Raw genomic sequence first — 21,618 nt, forward strand, 5'->3', positions numbered from 1 at the left:
TTTGGGCGCTGCTTTCTGGGGGGTAGGAAGAGACTGATGGTGAATCGATAGTTGAGACTTTTAAGCCCTCCGACCATTGTGTCTGTTTCCTGTTTTTTTCTTTTTGCTCAGCGGAGGTCGGATAGTTTCCCAGCACATCGGTGGGTATATTTTGAAAACCCCACAGACGGAGCTTCTTCCTTTAGAACCAAGCTGAATATTGTCGCTGGTTTCCAACTTTACTATTTGTGTATTATTAGATTCGTTTTGAGCGTATTTGTTTCTTTTGAAGTAAAAAAATTTGATTGTCGATTCATTGGAGGTATGCTAGTGATCGAGGTGTAGTGAAGGAACTATCGATAGTCACGTTAAGGTAAATTTTCATGGGGTACTATGTTTTACACGGCCAAATGCTTTCCCATTTCTCAATGGCATCCCAAACAACGCCCCAAACGAATAGGATGCTATACCCCGATCCGCCAGGCGGCTCTGCCTGGTGGACATTGTTTAAGGTACTCTTTGTAGGTAGGCAGGTTTTCGGCGCGTCAATAAAGCAGGCTATGGTCTTTCCTCTCGAAAAACGAAGCGGCCATCTTGACATGGGCGGACGACATCTTTCCCTACCTGGTCAAACGTTCACGCTCATATTTCTCTGATTCTAACTCGCTAATCCGGCTATACATTGTTCCAACGAGCCGTCCATTGTCAAGACTGTGAATTGTAAGGTCTGCGTGAATCGTTATGCTGTTTAGTGCAAAGAGATGGGAATCAGTCTCGCGTGAACGTTCGTGAGTGACCGACAAAAATCAACCGTTTCTGCCAGCTCGACCTAGCCCTCCCCCTGCTTGTCAGGTTAATTTATTTTCTTTTACGTTAAAATCCCGATTATTCACACACAGGCCAAGGTTTAATGATGGTGACAATTGCCGTTCCACCCAGTGACAGATTGCAGCTTGTATTGTTGATGGCTTTGGGATGCTTCCATTGTTTTGTTAAAAAGCCATCAACACTCTTCCATGGATATATCAAATTCGAACATATTTGGCCCCTACTTCCATTTAATGAACAAAAAAGCAGAAGTTTGCTTTGAGCAAAGACTGTTGTAGCTTGAATCATTCATAATGCTTAAATCCCGAGGTACTCTTTGCTTGAACAGCTGGGTCTTGTTTAAACAGCTAACAGGAGTGGTGTCCCAAAGAAAATATTTGGTTAAGTAGATCCTAACACAACAGGAATGAAATGTTTTCCTAATTGATTTAATTTGGTATATTTTACAATCTGAAGCATCATATGTCAAACTTGGCTTGCGATGACACATTTGGTTCATTAGCGTTGATTGTGAAAAACTGAGCTCAATATGATACTAATGGTTCTCATTGTTTTCTTTATTTTCAGGGAATATGTACCTTGTGATTGGATCTGCTCATTAGTGTAAAATAATAACTGACATTTGCAAGCTGAAAACCATTTTTGCTTTGCTGGTTCCCGTACAACATGTCAGCAGGGATGAGGACTACTCTTCCAACTGTTCCTGAATCCTTACCTTCTGACCATGTCTCCACTGCCAAGGTAGCAAGAAATGGTTCAGTGTGTTAAATAACCTTGGACCGGCGAAATTCTTGAGAAAGTGTATCTAGTTCTGCTAAGCTAACACACAGACAAAAAAACGTGCATAGAGGAGGGGAGGGCAAGCGAACGCGCCTGTGATTATGTTCACAAACAAGGATTCTAGCTGTCAGGTGTGGTTGTGACTCACCGAATTTGTGCGAAGCCTAACCGATAGAGAAATCTTGTTTTGGCATCCTCCCATCTCAATTTATTTCAAATTTCTGCTTTTGCGTGTGTTGACAGTTAAAAATCGCCTGAAGAATAATAGAGTTCAAGATCTCCCAGCCTAGCTCGATGGATTCAAAATTAAACCGGGAAATAAGTTTGGCTAGATAGCAACAACAGTGATATCGAAAATAACTCCCAATTTTATCCCATTGTTAACCTGACAAGACTCGGTTTGAGCACCGTAACGCGTTGCAGGTTGTTGAACTGTAGCTCTCGGGCTCTACACGCTGTGCTGGGCCCAATCGCATTTTCCAAGCACGATAAAAAAGACGGGAAAAAAGAACTACACTGCCAAAACCACACCTTTTGTGTGCTGTTTTCCTGTTCAGTGTCGGACGAGCGGTCGACCGCTTGAGACTAGCTACTTCTGTCGTCGTCTAACATCCAGCTAGTTGGGATTGTTTCTTCGTAAATAACAAGACTTTCCCAAGGAAAAGTCATGCTTGTTAAATAGAAGCATTTCGTTGTGATTTCGTTGTTCAGTGGGTGTGTGTGTGCACAAGCTGTGTAACTTCCCTGGATAATAGTATCTGCAGAGCAATCAGCGATGGGAAATAAGGCAGCTGTAATATCTTCCCTTTTTAATTACCCAGTGCGCAGTGCATTTTTCTCTTTTAATCTTTACGTCCATTCATTTCATGTCTTTCCCCTTTGCTTTTTACAGGTCAAGACTACACCGGTCAAGTCACCTCTGCGGCCGGTAAGTGAAAATTTATCATCTCAATTAAGCACATCCGTCTAGTTACATCTCCCTTTTTTTTAAAACTAACACTAGTCATCTGACTGTGACCTTAGCCCACCATAAGTAACAACTGTATTTGGGCTTTTCCACTGTTCTCCCACTTTTACTCTGTGGGTGATGACACGTAAATGTCGAGTCCGCTTTCGTCCGTCTGTTTTCCTGAGCTGGTGCTATAGCAAATGGGTTTTACAATTCTTAGACTGTCGAGCCAAGTGGGGTTTTTCTCTCTCGAAAGAGCAAAAAAAAAAAAAAAAAGATAAGCTTTCGTCAAGATATGGACGGTGTGCAATCGGTTCTTTTGTTTTAGTCCTTTTCTTTATTTTTCTTTACTTTTTGAGACGTCCAAACTTATCCTGCTGCACGTGATATTTGTGCTCACGTTGAGCTGCGTGCTTTGTACCTTCAATCAAGAAAAGAAAACTTGCAAAAAGAGAAAAAAAAGGACGATAAAAAACGAAAAGGACGAGAAATAAAGTCGAGATGTAAACTTTGGCAATGATAAAGGTCTCAACGTCTAAACTTCCCTGTGACCGAGCTTTGCAGCCGGAACTTGCCCGAATCTCTCGGTTCGTAGAACAAGTTACTGCTTTAGGTAGCGTTGCGCGTTTGTCATTAAAGGGGAAGAATTGTAGTTATTTGACCGTAAACCATCAGACCTTAGCTTCGAGTTAACGAGACTTTTGCTTCCCCTCAACCAGTCCATTTACGTCGTGACGTCATACCTGTTCAACCTTGGATTTTAGAGGGTAGGGTCAAGTGTTTGGCTTTCCACAAGAATCGTTCTCTGAATCACCGGAGGCATTGCTGATTGATCCTCGACAACCGTCAAGGTTACTCATTTAGCCTATGCAGAATAGGCTAGATTGTGGGAGTGGGCAGTTGTAATGCCCAGCGATATCCAGCCGTTTTCTTCCTTTAATGTATACAAGAAAAAAAGCCATAACAATAAGCCGAATCCCTTTATTTTTTTGTCCTTTTTTTTTTACGGAAGCGTTTCGCACCATGTTTCTTTCTTTTGTAATGAGTGGAGCCTTTTTTTTACGTGGTCTGTAGCGTCATGCATGGATTCCCGATGTGTTTTTTTTTTCCTTCTTTTGCGAGACATTACGGCTACACTGATGCACACAGCACGAAACGATGCGTCATAGTTTTTAAGTCTTTTTTCTTTGTCTTTGTGGGTTATTTGTCTTGTTCTTACCCTTGGTCCCTATGCATTGGGTCGTTTTTGTTGGATATTGGACAGAAAACGTTGATCGATTGACTAGTCTGCATTTAATTGCGGAAGTAGGCCCGTAGCATTTAAAAGAATCCGTCATCTTACAAGTTCGCTTGTTCTTTGCTTTGTTTAGTTAGTCGCGTGTCGGTCCCGGCCGTGTTTCTGTCTAGAATGACTGTGACTGATGTGTATTTCTAGCATGAATATCGATTAAATTGTTTTGTTTGGTTTTATTCACTTTTTTTTTTTTTTTCAAGGGGTCGGATGGCAGCAGTGGAGGTGGAGGCGGAGGTTCCGGCAGTGCATCTGCGTCTATCCGAAGTTCCTCCAGGCGCACTTCGGAAGAACCACACATTGGGAAATATCGATTACTGAAAACCATCGGCAAAGGCAATTTTGCCAAAGTGAAACTAGCCAAACATATTCCAACTGGCAAAGAAGTGAGATTCTTTTTTCTTTTCTGCTTTTTTATAGCTCGCAACGGTTCATGATTCCTTCTTTTCTTTTTCTTTCCTGTAACCTTTCCCCGTTGATCGGGTGTTTTTTTTTTTTTTTTTTTCGTTATGCGTCGTTGGACGATTGTTACCACCAGTTGGTCACATGAAAACAATAAAAAAAAAAAAAGACCTTATGTCCGATGGCGGTTGTTTCAAGAGCGCCGTTAATTGAGTTCCTTTACCTTATTTGGTTCACGCGCTTTTCAGTCCATGTGTCCCTTTTGATTGTGTGTCTATGTGCGTGTGTGAGAGAGAATGTAGAGAAATATCTTCTTCCTGTGGTTTATTCGACCTAGTTGGGGCTCAATTTCGTTGCGATTCTAACGGTTAGTTCTCTTTACGTTCACAGGTGGCTATCAAGATCATCGATAAGACCCAACTGAATCAGGGAAGCCTGCAAAAGGTGAGTAAACAAAGCCATTGTTTCTAGGAATCCCCTTTTTGAATCCACCCTATTATCATTTTCCTTGATCATGCGCCCAAAACGAATCGTCTTGAAAGTATGTTGGCCCTGTAATTTTGGGTCGCACGATGAGATGATTGCAATAGTCTGTCATTTGTGTGCTCGTTCCAGCCAACGGATGAAAAAAGATGAGGTTCAATTGCCGTTGATAGTTCCAAAATCACCGAGTCCCCAGAACTGTTTAATTTAAATACAAAAATGAACATTTCGTAATCGCCCACCAACCTTCTAACCCAATTTAGCAAAACTTCGTCTACTTGTCTCTGATCTTGTAATTTGTTGTTCGTTTTCAGCTGTTCAGAGAAGTGAGGATCATGAAGATACTGGACCATCCGAATATCGGTAAATTTTCATCACGAGAGTCTCATTTGCTCATCAGTTTTGACTTGATGTTTCTTTTTTGTTGTCACGTTATAGTGAAACTATTCCAAGTGATAGAGACAGAGAAGACATTGTACCTTGTTATGGAATATGCCAGCGGCGGCGAAGTCTTTGATTATTTGGTGCTTCACGGTCGCATGAAAGAGAAGGAAGCACGCGCAAAATTTAGACAAGTAACTGACACATTTAGTTCTCTTGCTGATTTATCCGGCTAATTTGAACATTGTTGTCTTATTTGCTTTTACAGATAGTATCTGCTGTTCAGTATTGCCATCAGAAAAGAATTATTCATCGAGATCTGAAGGTGGGTGTGGTCAACACACTGCAATCGAGCGATTCTAATAATAATTTTGATCATTTTTCTTTTTCCTCCCCACCTGTCGACAGGCTGAAAATTTGTTATTGGATAGTGAAATGAATATCAAAATTGCCGACTTTGGATTCAGTAATGAATTCACGCCAGGAAGCAAACTGGATACGTTTTGCGGTAGTCCACCGTATGCCGCACCGGAACTTTTCCAGGGTAAATGACCGCCACATGCCGCTTGGTTTCACAGTTTTTTTGTTTTTTGTTTTCTCTTTTATTTCTCTCTCTTTTCGTACCTTCTTTGAATTGGATTGCATTATTGATTTTCCCCCCTTTTGTTTACAGGGAAGAAATACGATGGGCCTGAAGTGGATGTCTGGTCGCTGGGAGTCATTTTGTACACATTGGTAAGCGGCTCACTGCCCTTCGACGGATCCACACTTCGGGAGCTAAGAGAGCGCGTTCTACGGGGAAAATATCGCATCCCTTTTTACATGTCTACTGACTGCGAAAATCTACTCAAGAAGTTTCTCGTTCTAAATCCGACAAAGAGAGCATCGCTTGAGGTGAGAGCCCCTTGCACCTTCAATCCTTTTCTTTTCCTAGAAACGCGCTTGTCTCGGTTGATCGATGACTGACTTCTCTTTTTGTTCTGTACGTTCGTTGCGCTTAGGCGATCATGAAAGACAAGTGGATGAATATGGGCCACGAAGAAGACGAGTTGAAACCTTTCTCGGAACCGGAAGTCGATCTGTCTGACCTGAAGCGGATAGAAATCTTGGTCGGTATGGGCTACAGCCGGACGGAGATTGAAGACTCTCTGAAAACTCAAAAGTATGACGACGTCTTCGCCACGTATCTGCTGCTTGGACGAAGATCGACCGATGTACGTAGTTTACGCTTTTCAATTTTTCCCTTCGTGACGTACAGCGTAAATAATTGTTATCTTTTTTGTTGTTGGTTGTTGTTGTTGTTTAGCTGGAGAGTGACGGATCCCGGTCAGGCAGTTCATTGTCATTGCGGGGTGTCCCTCCGCGGACAGACGCGGCTGCCGCTGCGTCTGGGCCAGCATCTGTGCCCTCATCGGGCCATTCGTCTCAATCGGGATCAGGGACAGCAACAGTCTCTGTAAGCGCCACTGGAGGCCAGCGAAGCGTCCACCGCTCCATCTCTGCAACGTCGTCGAAAACGGGTCGTCGAGCGTCATCGGGTGGTGAGACGCGCGAAGCTGCCACTAATGCCAGTGCCTCGGGTGCCGCCACGGCTGCTGCCTCCGGTGCTAATGCCGGAGCAACAACCGTTACGACTGGCAACCGTGCCTCGGCGGCTGCCACGCCCCAGGTCGCCAATCACAGTTCGAGCGGAGTAGCGCCCACCAACTTTTTCCGTCGCCAGAACACGGTCGACTCGGCCACTATTAAAGAAACATCCGCTCGACTGGGAAGCGGGCAACGCCTCCAGCGGGGGTCCGACGGGCGTCCGGCCACTGGCTTCGCCAGCTGCCATCAAAAATGCTACTGCCAATCCAACTGGTGCGTATATGTCTTCTTCTTCTTCTTCTGTTTCTGTTATCTTCTCTATGAGAATGTATGGCCAGCTGTTCATCAAGAGAGAGAGACAAAAAGTTACGAAAAGATTGGAGCTTTACGACTGTGTCAGCCACTGTCTAGGGAATGACATCCAATCACACTTGCAATATCCATCGAGATTGGTGGCCGCACAACTTGATGGCTGTCTGGGCTAAAGGATTCCGACCAATCTGATGCAACAAAAAAAAAAAAGGCAGGAACTGTTGGCCATTAGTTTGCGGTCTTTTGTTTATCGTTGGCTATAACTATGCACCCACTGACGGGAGACTCTATCTCGTCCCTATTTATTACATGTCTCGTGTTTTGCGAGCGGCTCGAATAAGCTGACGTCAAAACTTTTTTTTTTTTGTCTCTTTCTTTGCGATCTGTTTGAATGCGTGTGTGTAGGTAATGCAGGAGCTGCTAGTCCAAGTAGCAGCTTGTTCGGCAAACCAAGGGGATTAACGAAATCGAACACAATGGCGGCCAACGCCAATCGTACTCTGGGCCCAGGAACGACGTCTGTCGGCCGCCGCTCAACCATAGGTTACGAATCAAAGTCTTCCTCGAGTGAAAAAACCAATGCCATTGGCGGCGATGCTCTTACCACGTAAGTCCTTTGCCATCTTTTTTTTTTTTTTTTATTTCTAGTCATTTTGTTCAAATGTTGGGGGGTAAGGAAGGAAAGGGTGGCGCATTTACTTTGTTTATTTCGTTTTGACTTCCGAGTTCTGCCTTACCCGCATGTTTTGTGTTTTTTTGTGTTTGTTTACTTTCGTTTCTTTCTCACCTTTCGTTGTTATGGTATGTCGTGCTTTTGTTTTAATTGTTTGATTTGGCCATCTTCATTTTTATTCATTTTCCTCATTTCCAATGGGTTATTCCTTATTGATTTCATTTCTTAGCAAATCTATTCGCCGTGTTTTAGTTATTTTCCAATAAGGGGGGAGGGATGTACACAAAGTGGGGTCCCTCATTCAGTTGGAGTTTCGTGGGGCTAGATCGAGTGTCGCCAAGTATTGATTTGATGGCTTGCTTGTCTACGTCACACGACTTGTAACCTAGAGAGTCACGGGCCACCAAAACTGTGTCTCGGCAGTTGTTGCTAGTTTTCTTAAACCCCCCCCATTTCATAACTGCCCGACACGATCTATCCCGTTTCTCTGTGTCTATGTGAATGTTTATGACCACACTCCTTCTTCGACACTTTAACACAATCATCTGGCCAAACTGTTGGCATCCCTTTACCCAAGTGCCGTAGTTCATTTTTTTTTTTTTTAACTGCATCCTTCTCTTGCTACCTCACATCTTGTCTGACTGCTGCTGATGTTGCTGCTGTTGACGTTTTGGGGCGGTGCTCGATTACACACATTCGCGTGCTGGCAGGGCGACGGAGACCAAAGTCAAGGGTCACGTCAAATCGGCCTCGATTTCAGCAGCGGTGCGAAGCGAGCTCAGTCCGGAGAGCGCCTCACCCGCCCTCGATCCGCTTCGAATCAGGTAGTTTCTCTATTGCTTCATTTCCTCCTGCAATCAAAAAACACCGCAAGATATTTCTCTTTTTTTTTTTTTTACTGAGTGAAAGAGCGTGCGTGCGCGCCTACGGGTCACGGGACTTGACTGCTCGTTCGTGTGCTAACTAACGTTTGCCTTGTGACTCCTTCCACCTCGTCTCATCTTGTTGTTTGTCTCCCATACAGCCCTCGCTCAAACTGTTATTTGTCTCTTTAATTTCCGTTTTTTTTTTTCCTTAATTGTCCCACATTTCCTTCTTTCTTAAAAACACTAATTGGTGGTTGGCTGATTGACGGCAATTGGGAGAATCTGTCGCTATTATATAGTTGTGAAATGTTGTTGTTTGCTGATACGCTCTTAGTATCTTAGGATGGTATTTGCTTTCCAGGTCTCATCGGAATTTATTTTTCTAGGTTACTTACAACATTTTCCATGTAGTTTTTTTTAAATGCGGTGTTACAGAGATGGTGGAAGGAGCCATTGGTTCTCAACATGGAACCTTAATATGAAAAGAAAAGATAAAAATCGACAGCCTAAATGACTAAAATTCTATTGAAATGACGTTTGATGGTCGATTGTGTCCTCTAATGATGTCCCGTTTTTCTAGTGCTGGACGTACGGTGAGTGGGGCACCGAGTACGGCGGGAGGAGCTTCAGGTGCAGGCACTCCTACCGGGTCAGGATCGAGCACCAACCGTTTCCCGACGGGACAGTTCCCCCGCAATGTTCCCAGTCGTTCGACATTCCATAGCGGTCAAAACCGCCCCAGAAATCAGGCAGCCACGTATGGCGGCGCTGCCGGCGGAGGGATGGCTGGAGCCGACTCGTCCGGTTTGGGACCTTCGTCGCGCACTTCGTTCTTCTCGAAGCTGTCCTCGCGCTTTTCTAAACGGTGAGCCCATCCCACCGTAACTTTTTTTATTTATTATTTGTTCATTTATTACGTGCCCTTTTACTCGTTAAACGCATAATAAGAGGGGTAATAGAAAACCAAAACAAAAAAAGTCGACAACGACAGGAATTTCTGTACCTTTACACCAATCAAGAGTCACGTGCTGTTTAACCTACTACCTTGTTCGGGCTAAATCTACGTCTTTGGGATTATTTTTTTTTTTTTAATTTTATTTTTTAAAATTATTCTTATTGTTTTGAAATTCGTTTGAATTTTTTTTTTTTGTTTTTGGCTTCGTTGTCTAGTATATTCCATCGTCTGTCGCCTTTTTTTTTCCCCCCTCTTGTCGGATGTGAAGCAAAGGAGAGTCTGGTTCAGATTGATGGTTAAACACAAGAAATGAAACAGTTAAACTTTTGTTCGTAAAGACTTTTTTTTTTTTTTGAAGTACGAAAGCGCTCCATACTGTTTTTTCTTTTTTTTTTTCTCTCCTTTTTTTCCATTTGGTATTTGTTTGATTTCCTTGTTGTCCTTGTTGTTTTGGATCTTTTGAAAGAAAAAAAAAAAAAAAGACAAAAAACGTTGGCAACCACTGTCAAAAGAAAGTTTATCTTAGATATGGGGTGTGTTATTTACAGTAGTAACGTAAATGATGACCAAGTGAAGCCGCGATCCCTACGCTTCACGTGGAGTATGAAGACTACTTCCTCGCGCGACCCTAATGAAATCATGATGGAAATCCGCAAGGTATTCACACTCCCCCATATAAACAAATCACGCCACTCAAACACACACAAAAAGGCAGTAGTAGAATCTATTTGAACCTTTTTTTTTTTTCGTTTTCTTCCTTTTTTTTTTTATTTTTGGAATTGGACTAGTATTCCTAAATTTTATTTATTTTTTCCTAATTAAAATTTTTTTTTTTGGTTTCGTTTGGACATCCTTTTTTCCCATTGATTTTTACATTTTCGGCTCTTGTCCACTGATCAGAAATGATTGACCACACTGTCCACTGCTCATCATCCGACCTCGCATGCTAACTTTTTCTCCATTTTTAAAATTTCCTTATAACTTCTTCTTCCCTTGTTTTTGTTTTTGATTTACATTTTTTTTTAAATGGTTGGTTATTCTTTCCCATTTGGCTCGTGGTTGTGGTGATGGTGGAGGAAGGTGGAGTAAATGTCAGCTATCTTTAATGGAGATATTCATATTTCTTTTTTTTTTTTTAGCTTGCTTTTTTTTTTTATCAATAATACTCGCAATTTATTTTATGGTATTAGCTTTTTTGTGGTAATTAATTTTTTTCAAACTTGTTTATTTAATTAACTCTTTTCTATATAATTTTTTTTTTTTTAACCCGTTGGGCCATTTGTTATTTTCCAACTTGGGGTTAGTTTTGTCATATCGTCCACCAAACCTCCCCGGCTTTTCCAAAACACCATTCATACTTGATTTTTTTTTTTTTCGGCAACCATCGACATAAAAGACAGTTTTATTATCGTTAAAGGAATTGGTTCGTTTTTTTTTTTTTGACTGACTGAATGCGTTTTTTTCTTTTCAATCTGAATCGAACCGTTAGTCTTGTTTCGTTTTGTCGGTCGAGCAGTGACACCGTATGTTTCGTAGCCCCAATACGTTGACTTTTTCATTTGTTGATTTACTTTAAATCAAACGTTTTTCATGGTCAAATCAAGAATTAAATACGAAACAAGATACATCAATAAAAACCGAAATCATGACTAAGAAAAGTTATCGAAATATAAAAAGCCGGGCAGGTTTCCATCATTTTTTCTATCCTAATTGTTGATTACATTAGAACTGTATTTTGTTTGGTTTTTTTTTTTTTTTCTTCTGTCTTAGTTCTTGTGATACTTAAGGCAGCTAAAATAGCTTTTCCTGCCTCCTTATTTTCCCAAACACAAACCGTGCGACACCCCAATGAAAGCAGTCGCGTTTTTTCGATTCATTTGTTTTTATTAATCTTTACATGACATTTGTTTTCTTTCTGGTCTCCGTCTGCCAATCGCTGTTCATGTGTTAAGGTTCTTGACGCCAACAACTGCGACTACGAACAGCGCGAGAGGTACCTCCTCCTCTGCGTCCACGGCGACCCAAATACCGACTCCCTTGTCCAATGGGAAATCGAGGTAAATATGTTTCAACTTTGTTTTCGTATCTTTATTTGTTTAGCCTTTTTTTTTCTTATTTCCGAATTCATTTGTTTTGTTTTTTCCCTGCGTAGTCAAAATTATACATGTCGTGAGTTAGCAATTAAGGAAAGAAGCTATTCGTTTTCCCGTTGTAATGCAATAACAGATACGAATGGAAAATGTGCAGTTCAAAAGGTTTCTCGTTTGCATATGATTTTCAGGAAAAGTCTGCCGCGTATGAATAGTTATAGAAACATGATAAGAAATGGTTTTGAATAGGTTATTCAGATTGCTTCTTGAGGTTGCCCAACTTCTTGGGCGGTCTGTGTTTTTTCTTGCTCGGAATTGCTGACGTGTGTTTAGATACCCTTTCTTATATATTTTTTATTTTTTTTTCCCATTCATTATTTTAGGTATGCAAACTACCTCGCCTCTCCCTGAACGGTGTACGCTTTAAGCGCATCTCTGGAACGTCGATTGGATTCAAAAATATTGCTTCTAAAATAGCCAACGAACTGAAACTGTGACTACCAGCCGTCTCTGATTATTCCGACTCAGAGAACGATTGAATAAAAAGAAGAAAAGAAAGAAAGAAAAAGACAAAAACAAAGAAAAACAGAGTTTAAAAATAGAAAAAAGAGAGGAAAAAAAAAAATTCAAAGACTTGTACAACATTTTTAATAAGGAGCGCGCAAGCTAAGCTCTTGAATGGTGTCCACAGTTTCCGAGTGAAAAAACCGATAAGCGCTCAGTTTTTGTTTTTTTCTTTTGTTTTTTTTTTTTCTTTCTTTCTTTCAGTTTTTTTTAAGCACCTTGATACGTTGAACGACTTTATTGGTTGGCATAATGGAAACGGGCTGGAATTGGTGCTTCTCAACTTAAGCTATACACCGGCCCATCCCCACCCAACAAACATCCCGAAAAACACTTTCTCTGTTCTCTCTGTTTATTCCCCCTTCCACCTGTCCATTCTCTCTTTCTCTCTCACACATCTTTTATCTATATTAATTTCCTTGCCCTGCCAACATTTCCTCAGTCCTTTCTACAAGCTGTCATGTTTCCTCCAACTTGTTGCCCATGATTATGTCCAGCATTGCAAATGACTTTGATTTTTTTTTTCTTTTTTTTTTTGCCCTCTTTTCGTGTATTTTTCCCCCCTTATCATCTTATTGGGATTCTCTACCCCAGGAACAAGCAAGCGTGTAGCTATAAATGTTCACCCAAATTCGTCCATCGCTAACCAACCGAGGCGCTACGAGCATGGCGCTCCAGATTGACACACACACACACACACTACATCCACTCGCCAATCTAGTTCTCTTCCATCTTTCATCATTTTTTTCCCCTTTTCAATATTTTCCGTCTATATAATCATATAGGATGGACTTGCATTGCTATGGCAGTTGCATTGAATATTTCCCTTTTCTTTCCCTAATTTTTTGTTTGTTTTTTTTTAGTTTTTGTTTCTCTTCATTCTGAAATGTGTATAGCATATTGTGTGCGAATGTAAGTGCGTATGTGAGACAAGAGAGAGAGCGTGTGTAAGGGGGGAGGTTCATTGGGCGCGCTGCTAGTTAATGATGGTGTAGATTCGGTATTCTCTCTTTATCACATGTTTTTTCTCTGTTTCTTTCCGTATTCCTCCTTCTCTTCTTCCTCTTTATTTTTTTTCCTCTCTCCTTGTTGTGTAGCTCACAGTGTGTAGTGAAATTGGACAAATCCTAGGGTATCGGTAGTACCTCTACTTTTTTTCGTACTCTGGTCTGCTGATTAACCTACCGTTTTGTTTCACAACTTTCCCTCTCCCACTCGGATGTTTTTTTAATGATTAATATTAATATCATTTATTATTATAATAATTTTCACCACCAATCCCACGTCACTCTCCTTCGTCGCCCACATTATGTTTCTGACCTGCTGCACCGTATCTTTATGAGAAATGAGCTGTACGCGATTATCCTCATCGTTGAATTCATCTTTAAAAATATCATCCCCCTTTTTTTCTCGGTTGATTTAATTTTTTTTTCTTTCCCTTGCTCCTCATTCCTTTGAGCCGATGAAGAGTTTGAGCGACGGGAAGTCGTTTCCACCCTTAACGTTTAAGATCCGTTAACTCCTCAACCTTATTCCTACACCTTGGCCCTACCCTTCCGAATTTTTGCAAATAGTTTATAAATCACGTCCCCTCTACGGTTTTCTTCGTCGCTTTAACTGTTTGAAACAAAGAAAAAAAAAAAAAGAAAAAAAAGGACAAAAAAAGAAATGAGGATGAGGGGAACATCCATTCCTGTGTGCACTTGAAGATTGTACATATGAAGGGTGACATGAAAAAAAGAGTGCGATTGTGTAACCCCATAAAAAAGCCCCCTGCCAATTACAGTATCGTAGTTCTCACTCTATCGTCTAAATAATAATAACAATTACGACCGTGCAACCTAGAAAGCATTTTGAAAGTGATTGTTTTGTCGGAAGACTTTATTTCATCATGTATTTTGCATAGACGCTGTATTCAAAAGCGTCGGGTGGCAGGGTACGGTCGGAGTCTGATGGGCATCGCAGTGCTTTGATTGCTGTCCACATTTCTTCCATTTCGTCGGAAGAAAATGGCTCTCCACTTCCTGTCAACGAAGATTCGAGTTCTTTTCGGCTTAAGAAACCTGAAAGAATAACGTTGTTTTTCATGACATCAGACTCCTATCCTACGAGACCGCCTAAAAAGGGGAAAACCAATTTAAAACCCACCTTTCCTTTCAGAATCCAATGTCTGGAAAGCGCGTAGAATCAAATCTTCGGTGGCTGATTGGAACCTTGGCAGACAATCTTACGATCAGTTTGTTATCTCTGGCCAATAGGTAATCGTACAATATCTTGCATAAGTAGTTACCTTTTTTGTTGCAGCACGCTACTCACTGTGGGCACGAACTTTTGAAGAGTTACAAACTGAGTTGTTCCATCCTCTTCCATGGCCGACACTAAATGCTGCAATTCCGACTCGGAAGGACAACATCCTTTTTTAAAAAAATTAATGAATGAGCTGGTAGAATTTCAAGGATGCTTTGATTAAAAGCCGAAGAAAGATGGAAGATTTGCTTACCCAACGACCGGATGATGGTCCCAACTTCTCGCACGTCAACCGTTTCGTTATTTGCTTCGTCGAAGACCAAAAAAGCCTCGGTTGCTAATTTGTTAAAAGGACATTCCATGCTGGATGTTGGCAATGGATGCTCGGCAGAATTGGCATCCCTCTTGCCTTGACTTCTGTTAGCCATTTTGTCAAAACAAGCGTTCGTACCTAACGACCAAACGTATTGATCTTTGCTATGGCAACTAGAAAAAGGAGTGGCGTAGATAAGAGTTTAGTCAATGTCAGCAAGAGAAGCTAAAAAAAGAAAGAAAATCAAGATCGAAAGACAAGTTAATATCGGGGTTTTCCGTTCAAACCTCAAGGTGAAATTTTTCTGTTACGCAAGGAAGAAAATTGGGAGCTACGATCTGACAAACATCACGTGCGTTACACATGCCGACGACGCCACGATAAGTAGACCGTACTCAACGCCTACGTGAGGTGAGGGGGATGCAACCCAAGCTGTTTACCGCCTACAATGATTTTGAATCCGCGTTCAAGTTGTGTCTCTTATCTAGATGAATTCGTCGTCACCTTAGATTAAGAGGTAAATGGAGACGGCACTCGGTGATCTAACTGAAGCTCAAAATAGTACAAAAACATCCAAAAATAGTTTCTAATCAAAGCTGAACCAATAACGTGGAGGTGAAGGGTATCCGGGTATGGCAGTTTTATCTCAAAAATGACACAGCATTGTCTTTGGTGCCTATAAAAAGCAAGTTTCTAAACCCGTTGAGCAAGTAAGCAATCACTCGTCTTCGTGTTCATACACAGAAAACAGAGAAGCAGCTCAACCAGCACCACGACAACCATTCTGAAGTAAACTTCAATATCAGTCTCTGAAAATGGCTTGCAAGTACCATTGGGTAATTATAATTACATTTCAAGCTCTCCTCTTTGCCGACCATGGCCATAGTCATCGCATCCTGGCAGTTATGCCGTACGCTTCAACAAGTCACAAGAGCACGATCGTTCCGCTGATTTCTGCGCTGGCGGCACGGGGCCACCATGTCACTTACGTGTCTGGAAAGCCAACCGAGCAACTGCAGAATAAGACCAACGTCAGAGAAATTGTTATCGACATGAAAGTTGAATTCACTGTCGCTAACAGAGGAGCTGGCAAGCAATCATTCTTTGAAAACATTGTAGAACGACCCTTCAAGACTAAAATGGCGTTCCTTGAAAAATTCCGCGAAGTACCCGAAAGTACGATCAACAGTACTTTTAAAGATCCTCAAATCAGACGCATGATGGAAAAGGAAGAATTCGATCTCGTATTGATTTCAGTCATTACCGCTTACGTTGGCTATCCCCTTGGCTTGGCATTTCAATTGTCCTTTCGTTATTATGAGCCCCAATGTTGTGCTGGCCGATATGCCGTTCGTAATGGGAGATTCGGAACACACCGAGTACGTCCCTTTCATCATGTCTGGTTTCACGCATCACATGAGCTTGATGCAGCGCACAATCAACACAGCTCTTGTCCATTTGACGACGAAGATTCCGAAATCGTTCAACACACCCGTCTTCGACAAACTGGTTCAACACTATTTACCGGCGTGTCCTCCCCTGCTGGACATTGAACACAACGTGAGCCTCGTTTTTACAAACACTCACCCGAGTATTTCTTATCCGCGAGCAAGTCCACCAAGCCTGATTGAAGTTGGAGCCATTCATTGTCGACCTGCGCAAACTTTACCAACGGTAAGTCATTTGAATAACTTCTTTTTGATGCGTAGTTGTTTCTCGTTGATGATCCGATCAAGGGGTACGCAGTTTTGCAATGCTTTTGTCTCGTTCAAATGTCATTTTCAGATTAATTTTGTGTTTTATCTACGAGTTAGCGTCTTGTTTTTGGCGTGATAAAATATTGGTTGGCGTCCAATGGTCGAACAAAAGAGCAACCACTGTTAGAATTCCAATCATTGGGTGGGCTGTGGCGTGATGCAAAAGCCTCCTTGGGTGTATCTGCTGTTACTATGGTATCTACAAGTGATAATATTAATTGTTTATGAGTACAGCTTGCACGTCATCAAAGCCAATCTTTGCTGTTGGCTTAATAACTGATGACGTGTTTGTTCACGGCAACTGTTCTATTTACATAGGCTGATCAAGTCACTCCTTAGTACATGAATAAGGCTAATATACGACAGCAGTATGGTTATATAATTAAGAATATTTATTGTCTTAATTATTTTGGAGAGGATTATTACGGTTTATCAGATTGGGACAGCAAATGCTTACTGTTTTTAATTTTTGTTTTTTAGGATATGGAAGATTTTATTAACGATGGAGGTAATGCTGCTGGGTTTCTGGTCTTCACCGTTGGATCAGTCATACAGATGGACGAGATGCCCGAAAAAATATTGAATGTGTTCAAGAATGTGTTTTCTCGTTTGCCTCAAAAAGTAATCTGGCAGTGGAAAACCCAACCGAAAAATCAGACAATGCCTCCCAATGTAATGCTATCCAGTTGGTTGCCACAACAAGACCTTTTAGGTAAGTCGGAGACGTAGATGTTTTTAAAAATGTATTGGTAGTGTTAATCAAGCTCGTTTTTCTTCTCTTTTGTAGGCCATCCAAAGTGTAGAGGATTCCTTACGCACGGAGGTCTGTTGAGTACTCAGGAAGCTGTGTATCATGGCGTTCCTGTAATTGGAATTCCCTTCGTGACCGACCAAGAAAACAACATGATCAAAGCCGTTATGGATGGTTATGCCATCAAACTCGCCTGGAACGATATAGACGAAGAACAATTGCATGGCGCCATTCTTGACATCCTTAATGAAGAAAAGTACGTTGCCCCGCCTTTTGTTTTCCAATTAAAACTTGGTTTTACAGCAACAATTTTTAAACATTTCTTAAACATTAGGTATCAATTGAATGTAAAGCGGTTACAGTCTCTCTTGAGAGACCAACCAGAAACACCACTAGAAAGAGCTGTGTTTTGGACGGAATACGTACTTCGCAACAAAGGTGCAGCGGCTTTGCAACTCGGATCGAGAAATTTGTCTCGTTTCCAACGAAACCTGTTGGATGTTTATTGTGTCTTGTTCACAATACTCCTATGTATAACAGCAACAATCATCTGCATCGTCAAAACGATACGAAGGACGCAACGAAGCTTCAAACAACACAACAAGTAGAAACGGTGCGGACGATCCAAGCAAAAGAAAACAAAATCTCCAGATCGGAAGTTACATTTTTGTATAATAAGTTAAACGACAAAATTAATTTTCAGAACGCTGAAAAAGAAAAATATTTAATAAACTCTCAACGTGTGCAAGAAAGTTGTAATTCGAAGTTTGTAATTTTTTCCAAGTGCTGTAAGTCGTAGCCGTGAAGGTAGTTTGTTCCAATTACCTGTAGTTGTACAGGTTACTGGGCTGGCTCTGACCCATGCATTTAAAACCCAAACAATCTTTGCGCATGGCGATAGATTTAGCCCGTAGTCCAACCCCAAATTACACAATCAAACGTCTTACCGCTAGATGTCTACGTGTTTTAATGGCCATAGCCAGCCACGGCTCCGCCATCGTCAGCTGATTCTTGTTTTCCTTTATTCCTTGCGTGGTACAAACGTTAACTTTCAGCGCAAACATGGTAACAGTGCATATTGGAATATAAATGTGAAGCAATCGTTGAATCTTTCGACGAAATAAATTGCATGGAAAACAAAAAATGTTTTTTGCGAAGATAGGAGAGGGTAAGATGGGCGCCGTCGACAGATTGGCGAGACATTTTGTTTATTTTGTTTCCATTTCTTTATGGAACCGAAAAACAAATGACTGACCTCAAAAACACTTGAGGCGTACTTCGTAACCCTTCCTTTCGAAATTTCTTCGTTGTCTCTTGACTACAGAGCGCCATCTACGACTGAAACGAACGTAATAAGTGCTGCAACTGTCTTCGATGAAATCAATCTGTCTCAGGATACGGGCCGAGAGCGCACGTTCCTTCTTATTTCTTCCCTAGGCACATTTAGCACGCCGCACTCGGGCTTCCCTTTAAATTAACTTATTTTCCGTTGATAGTCTTGTACCAAAAAAAGAAAAGCTTTATTAGAAATATTGCTCGTGAAAAATTTCCATTTGGGGATCTAAACTTCTGTCATTTTAATTAAATGCGTTTACTTTGGTTTGGGTTAGTTGTGCTTGTCCAACTGCCGAATTTAATATCAGCAGGTACTGTAGTGTAATATATTATTTGAATTCAGGTTTTACTTTTCAATTTTGTCTTAAGCTTGTGATGGAAAACAATTTGCGTGCAAAAACGGACACGGGTGTGTGGCTACTAGTCAACATTGTGACCACGTGATCGATTGCGATGACGGATCCGACGAGTTTGATTGCAGTAAGTACTATTCAATTCTTATTCCATTTTACAGCAATATTTCAGTGTTATTTTCAATACTTTTATCTTGACTCCTAAGTTTCAATTGTGCATTTATTTACTTCACTTATCTGCTCTCAGATTATCCTTGTCGGAGTCCTCACATGAAACCTTGTAGGGATGGTCATTGTATTGCCATGTACTTCTTTTGTGATAGGGATAATGACTGTGGAGATTGGTCTGATGAGCTCAATTGCACTGGCCTGGTATTGAACTTATTTTTTATGCAATCTGATCTTGTGTTACATGTGGAGTGATATTTTTTTAGTTACCTGGCTCGAAAATGAATTGCCCACCTAACACATTTCACTGTGAGGGGCAAGTGTGCATCCCCCAAAACTGGGTATGTGATGGCATGGAGGATTGCTCTGATGCAAGAGATGAGCTTCACTGTAACAAAATGAATTGCCCATCTAACACATTTCACTGTGAGGGGCAGGTGTGTATCCCCCAAAACTGGGTATGTGATGGCATGGAGGATTGCTCTGATGCAAGAGATGAGCTTCACTGTAACAAAATGAATTGTCCATCTAACACATTTCACTGTGAGGGGCAGGTGTGCATCCCCCAAAACTGGGTATGTGATGGCATGGAGGATTGCTCTGATGCAAGAGATGAGCTTCACTGTAACAAAACAAAAGTAAGATGATTGTTATCTTAGGTATTTTTAATACTGACATTTTCCCCTTCATTGTGCATCAAAAGAATTGCGGTGTTCACAAAGTTTAAGTAGCCTAAAGGTTTTTTTTTCAGCTTCCCACTTTTGTCAAAATCTGAAAAACGGCATCTCTTGAAAATCGACAAAAATCATACAACCAACTAATAATCGAGTGCTGATTTCGATTCACTGATTGATTTTCTCTTTAAATCAGCAATTTTTAAAATAAACGAAAACAAAGTGCTGTTAGAGAACCCACTTAAATTTTGGTTTTTTACGTTTAGTTCAAAAACTATAAGCTTAATCGGAAAATAAACTGGATTTTTGTGATTTTCATTCATTTCTTAATCGAAATCATTTAATTTAAGCAAAATTTCAAATTTGGTCAAAAATGAAAAAGTGGGAAGGGTATAGCCTTCCCATTTTTGTCAAAATCTGAAAAAACGGCATCTCTTGAAAATCGACAAAAATCACACAAACAAATAATAATCAAGGCTATTTCGATTATGATTGATTTTTAAATAAATTTTTAAAAAAAAAAAAACTTTAAAATGGTGCTGATTTCGATTCACTGATTGATTTCTCTTTAAATCAGCAATTTTTAAAATAAACGAAAACAAAGTGCTGTTAGAAAACCCACTTAAATTTTGGTTTTTTACGTTTAGTTCAAAAACTATAAGCCTAATCGGAAAATAAACTGGATTTCTGTGATTTTCATTCATTTCTTAATCGAAATCATTTAATTTAAGCAAAATTTCAAATTTGGTCAAAAATGAAAAAGTGGGAAGGGTATAGCCTTCCCATTTTTGTCAAAATCTGAAAAAACGGCATCTCTTGAAAATCGACAAAAATCATACAACCAATTAATAATCGAGTGCTGATTTCGATTCACTGATTGATTTTCTCTTTAAATCAGCAATTTTTTTAAAATAAACGAAAACAAAGTGCTGTTAGAGAACCCACTTAAATTTTGGTTTTTTACGTTTAGTTCAAAAACTATAAGCCTAATCGGAAAATAAACTGGATTTCTGTGATTTTCATTCAATTCTGAATCGAAATCATGTATAATTTAAGCAAAATTTCAAATTTGGTCAAAAATGAAAAAGTGGGAAGGGTATAGCCTTCCCATTTTTGTCAAAATCTGAAAAAACGGCATCTCTTGAAAATCGACAAAAATCATACAACCAACTAATAATCGAGTGCTGATTTCGATTCACTGATTGATTTTCTCTTTAAATCAGCAATTTTTTTAAAATAAACGATAAAACAAAGTGCTGTTAGAAAACCCACTTAAATTTTGGTTTTTTACGTTTAGTTCAAAAACTATAAGCCTAATCGGAAAATAAACTGGATTTCTGTGATTTTCATTCATTTCTTAATCGAAATCATTTAATTTAAGCAAAATTTCAAATTTGGTCAAAAATGAAAAAGTGGGAAGGGTATAGCCTTCCCATTTTTGTCAAAATCTGAAAAAACGGCATCTCTTGAAAATCGACAAAAATCATACAACCAACTAATAATCGAGTGCTGATTTCGATTCACTGATTGATTTTCTCTTTAAATCAGCAATTTTTTTAAAATAAACGAAAACAAAGTGCTGTTAGAAAACCCACTTAAATTTTGGTTTTTTACGTTTAGTTCAAAAACTATAAGCCTAATCGGAAAATAAACTGGATTTCTGTGATTTTCATTCATTTCTTAATCGAAATCATTTAATTTAAGCAAAATTTCAAATTTGGTCAAAAATGAAAAAGTGGGAAGGGTATAGCCTTCCCATTTTTGTCAAAATCTGAAAAAACGGCATCTCTTGAAAATCGACAAAAATCATACAACCAACTAATAATCGAGTGCTGATTTCGATTCACTGATTGATTTTCTCTTTAAATCAGCAATTTTTT

General features: G+C 40.2%; 3 protein-coding genes across 3 annotated transcripts; 2 read left to right on the top strand and 1 right to left on the bottom strand.

The window, feature by feature from the left end:
• Nucleotides 1–541: 541 nt before the first annotated feature.
• LOC116917795 (MAP/microtubule affinity-regulating kinase 3-like) lies at nt 542–13,558 on the top strand. The gene is given in 18 exon segments (XM_045168167.1): nt 542–831; nt 1,375–1,548; nt 2,480–2,515; nt 4,031–4,213; nt 4,620–4,673; nt 5,027–5,075; nt 5,151–5,287; nt 5,362–5,418; nt 5,502–5,637; nt 5,767–5,987; nt 6,095–6,307; nt 6,400–6,864; nt 6,866–6,953; nt 7,398–7,599; nt 9,112–9,396; nt 10,038–10,143; nt 11,439–11,543; nt 11,960–13,558. Coding segments are annotated over 17 exon segments (2,526 nt in total). The 5' UTR covers nt 542–831; nt 1,375–1,473; the 3' UTR covers nt 12,074–13,558.
• A 445-nt stretch (nt 13,559–14,003) lies between these two features.
• Nucleotides 14,004–15,100, bottom strand: LOC116917784 (dynein regulatory complex protein 8). The gene is made up of 5 exons (XM_032923385.2): nt 14,988–15,100; nt 14,641–14,925; nt 14,431–14,554; nt 14,289–14,353; nt 14,004–14,203 (listed from the first exon to the last, which is right to left on the bottom strand). The coding sequence occupies exons 2-5, from the start codon at nt 14,813–14,815 to the stop codon at nt 14,022–14,024; spliced, it is 546 nt and encodes a 181-aa protein (XP_032779276.1). The 5' UTR covers nt 14,816–14,925; nt 14,988–15,100; the 3' UTR covers nt 14,004–14,021.
• Nucleotides 15,101–15,348: 248 nt separating this feature from the next.
• On the top strand, nt 15,349–19,892 carry LOC116917768 (UDP-glycosyltransferase UGT4). The gene is given in 8 exon segments (XM_032923366.2): nt 15,349–15,980; nt 15,982–16,374; nt 16,938–17,169; nt 17,245–17,464; nt 17,543–18,854; nt 18,913–19,023; nt 19,144–19,268; nt 19,331–19,892. Coding segments are annotated over 5 exon segments (1,584 nt in total). The 5' UTR covers nt 15,349–15,515; the 3' UTR covers nt 17,817–18,854; nt 18,913–19,023; nt 19,144–19,268; nt 19,331–19,892.
• Nucleotides 19,893–21,618: the final 1,726 nt, after the last annotated feature.

Source organism: Daphnia magna, linkage group LG1 (assembly GCF_020631705.1).
Source record: "Daphnia magna isolate NIES linkage group LG1, ASM2063170v1.1, whole genome shotgun sequence".
Lineage (NCBI taxonomy): Eukaryota > Metazoa > Arthropoda > Branchiopoda > Diplostraca > Daphniidae > Daphnia > Daphnia magna.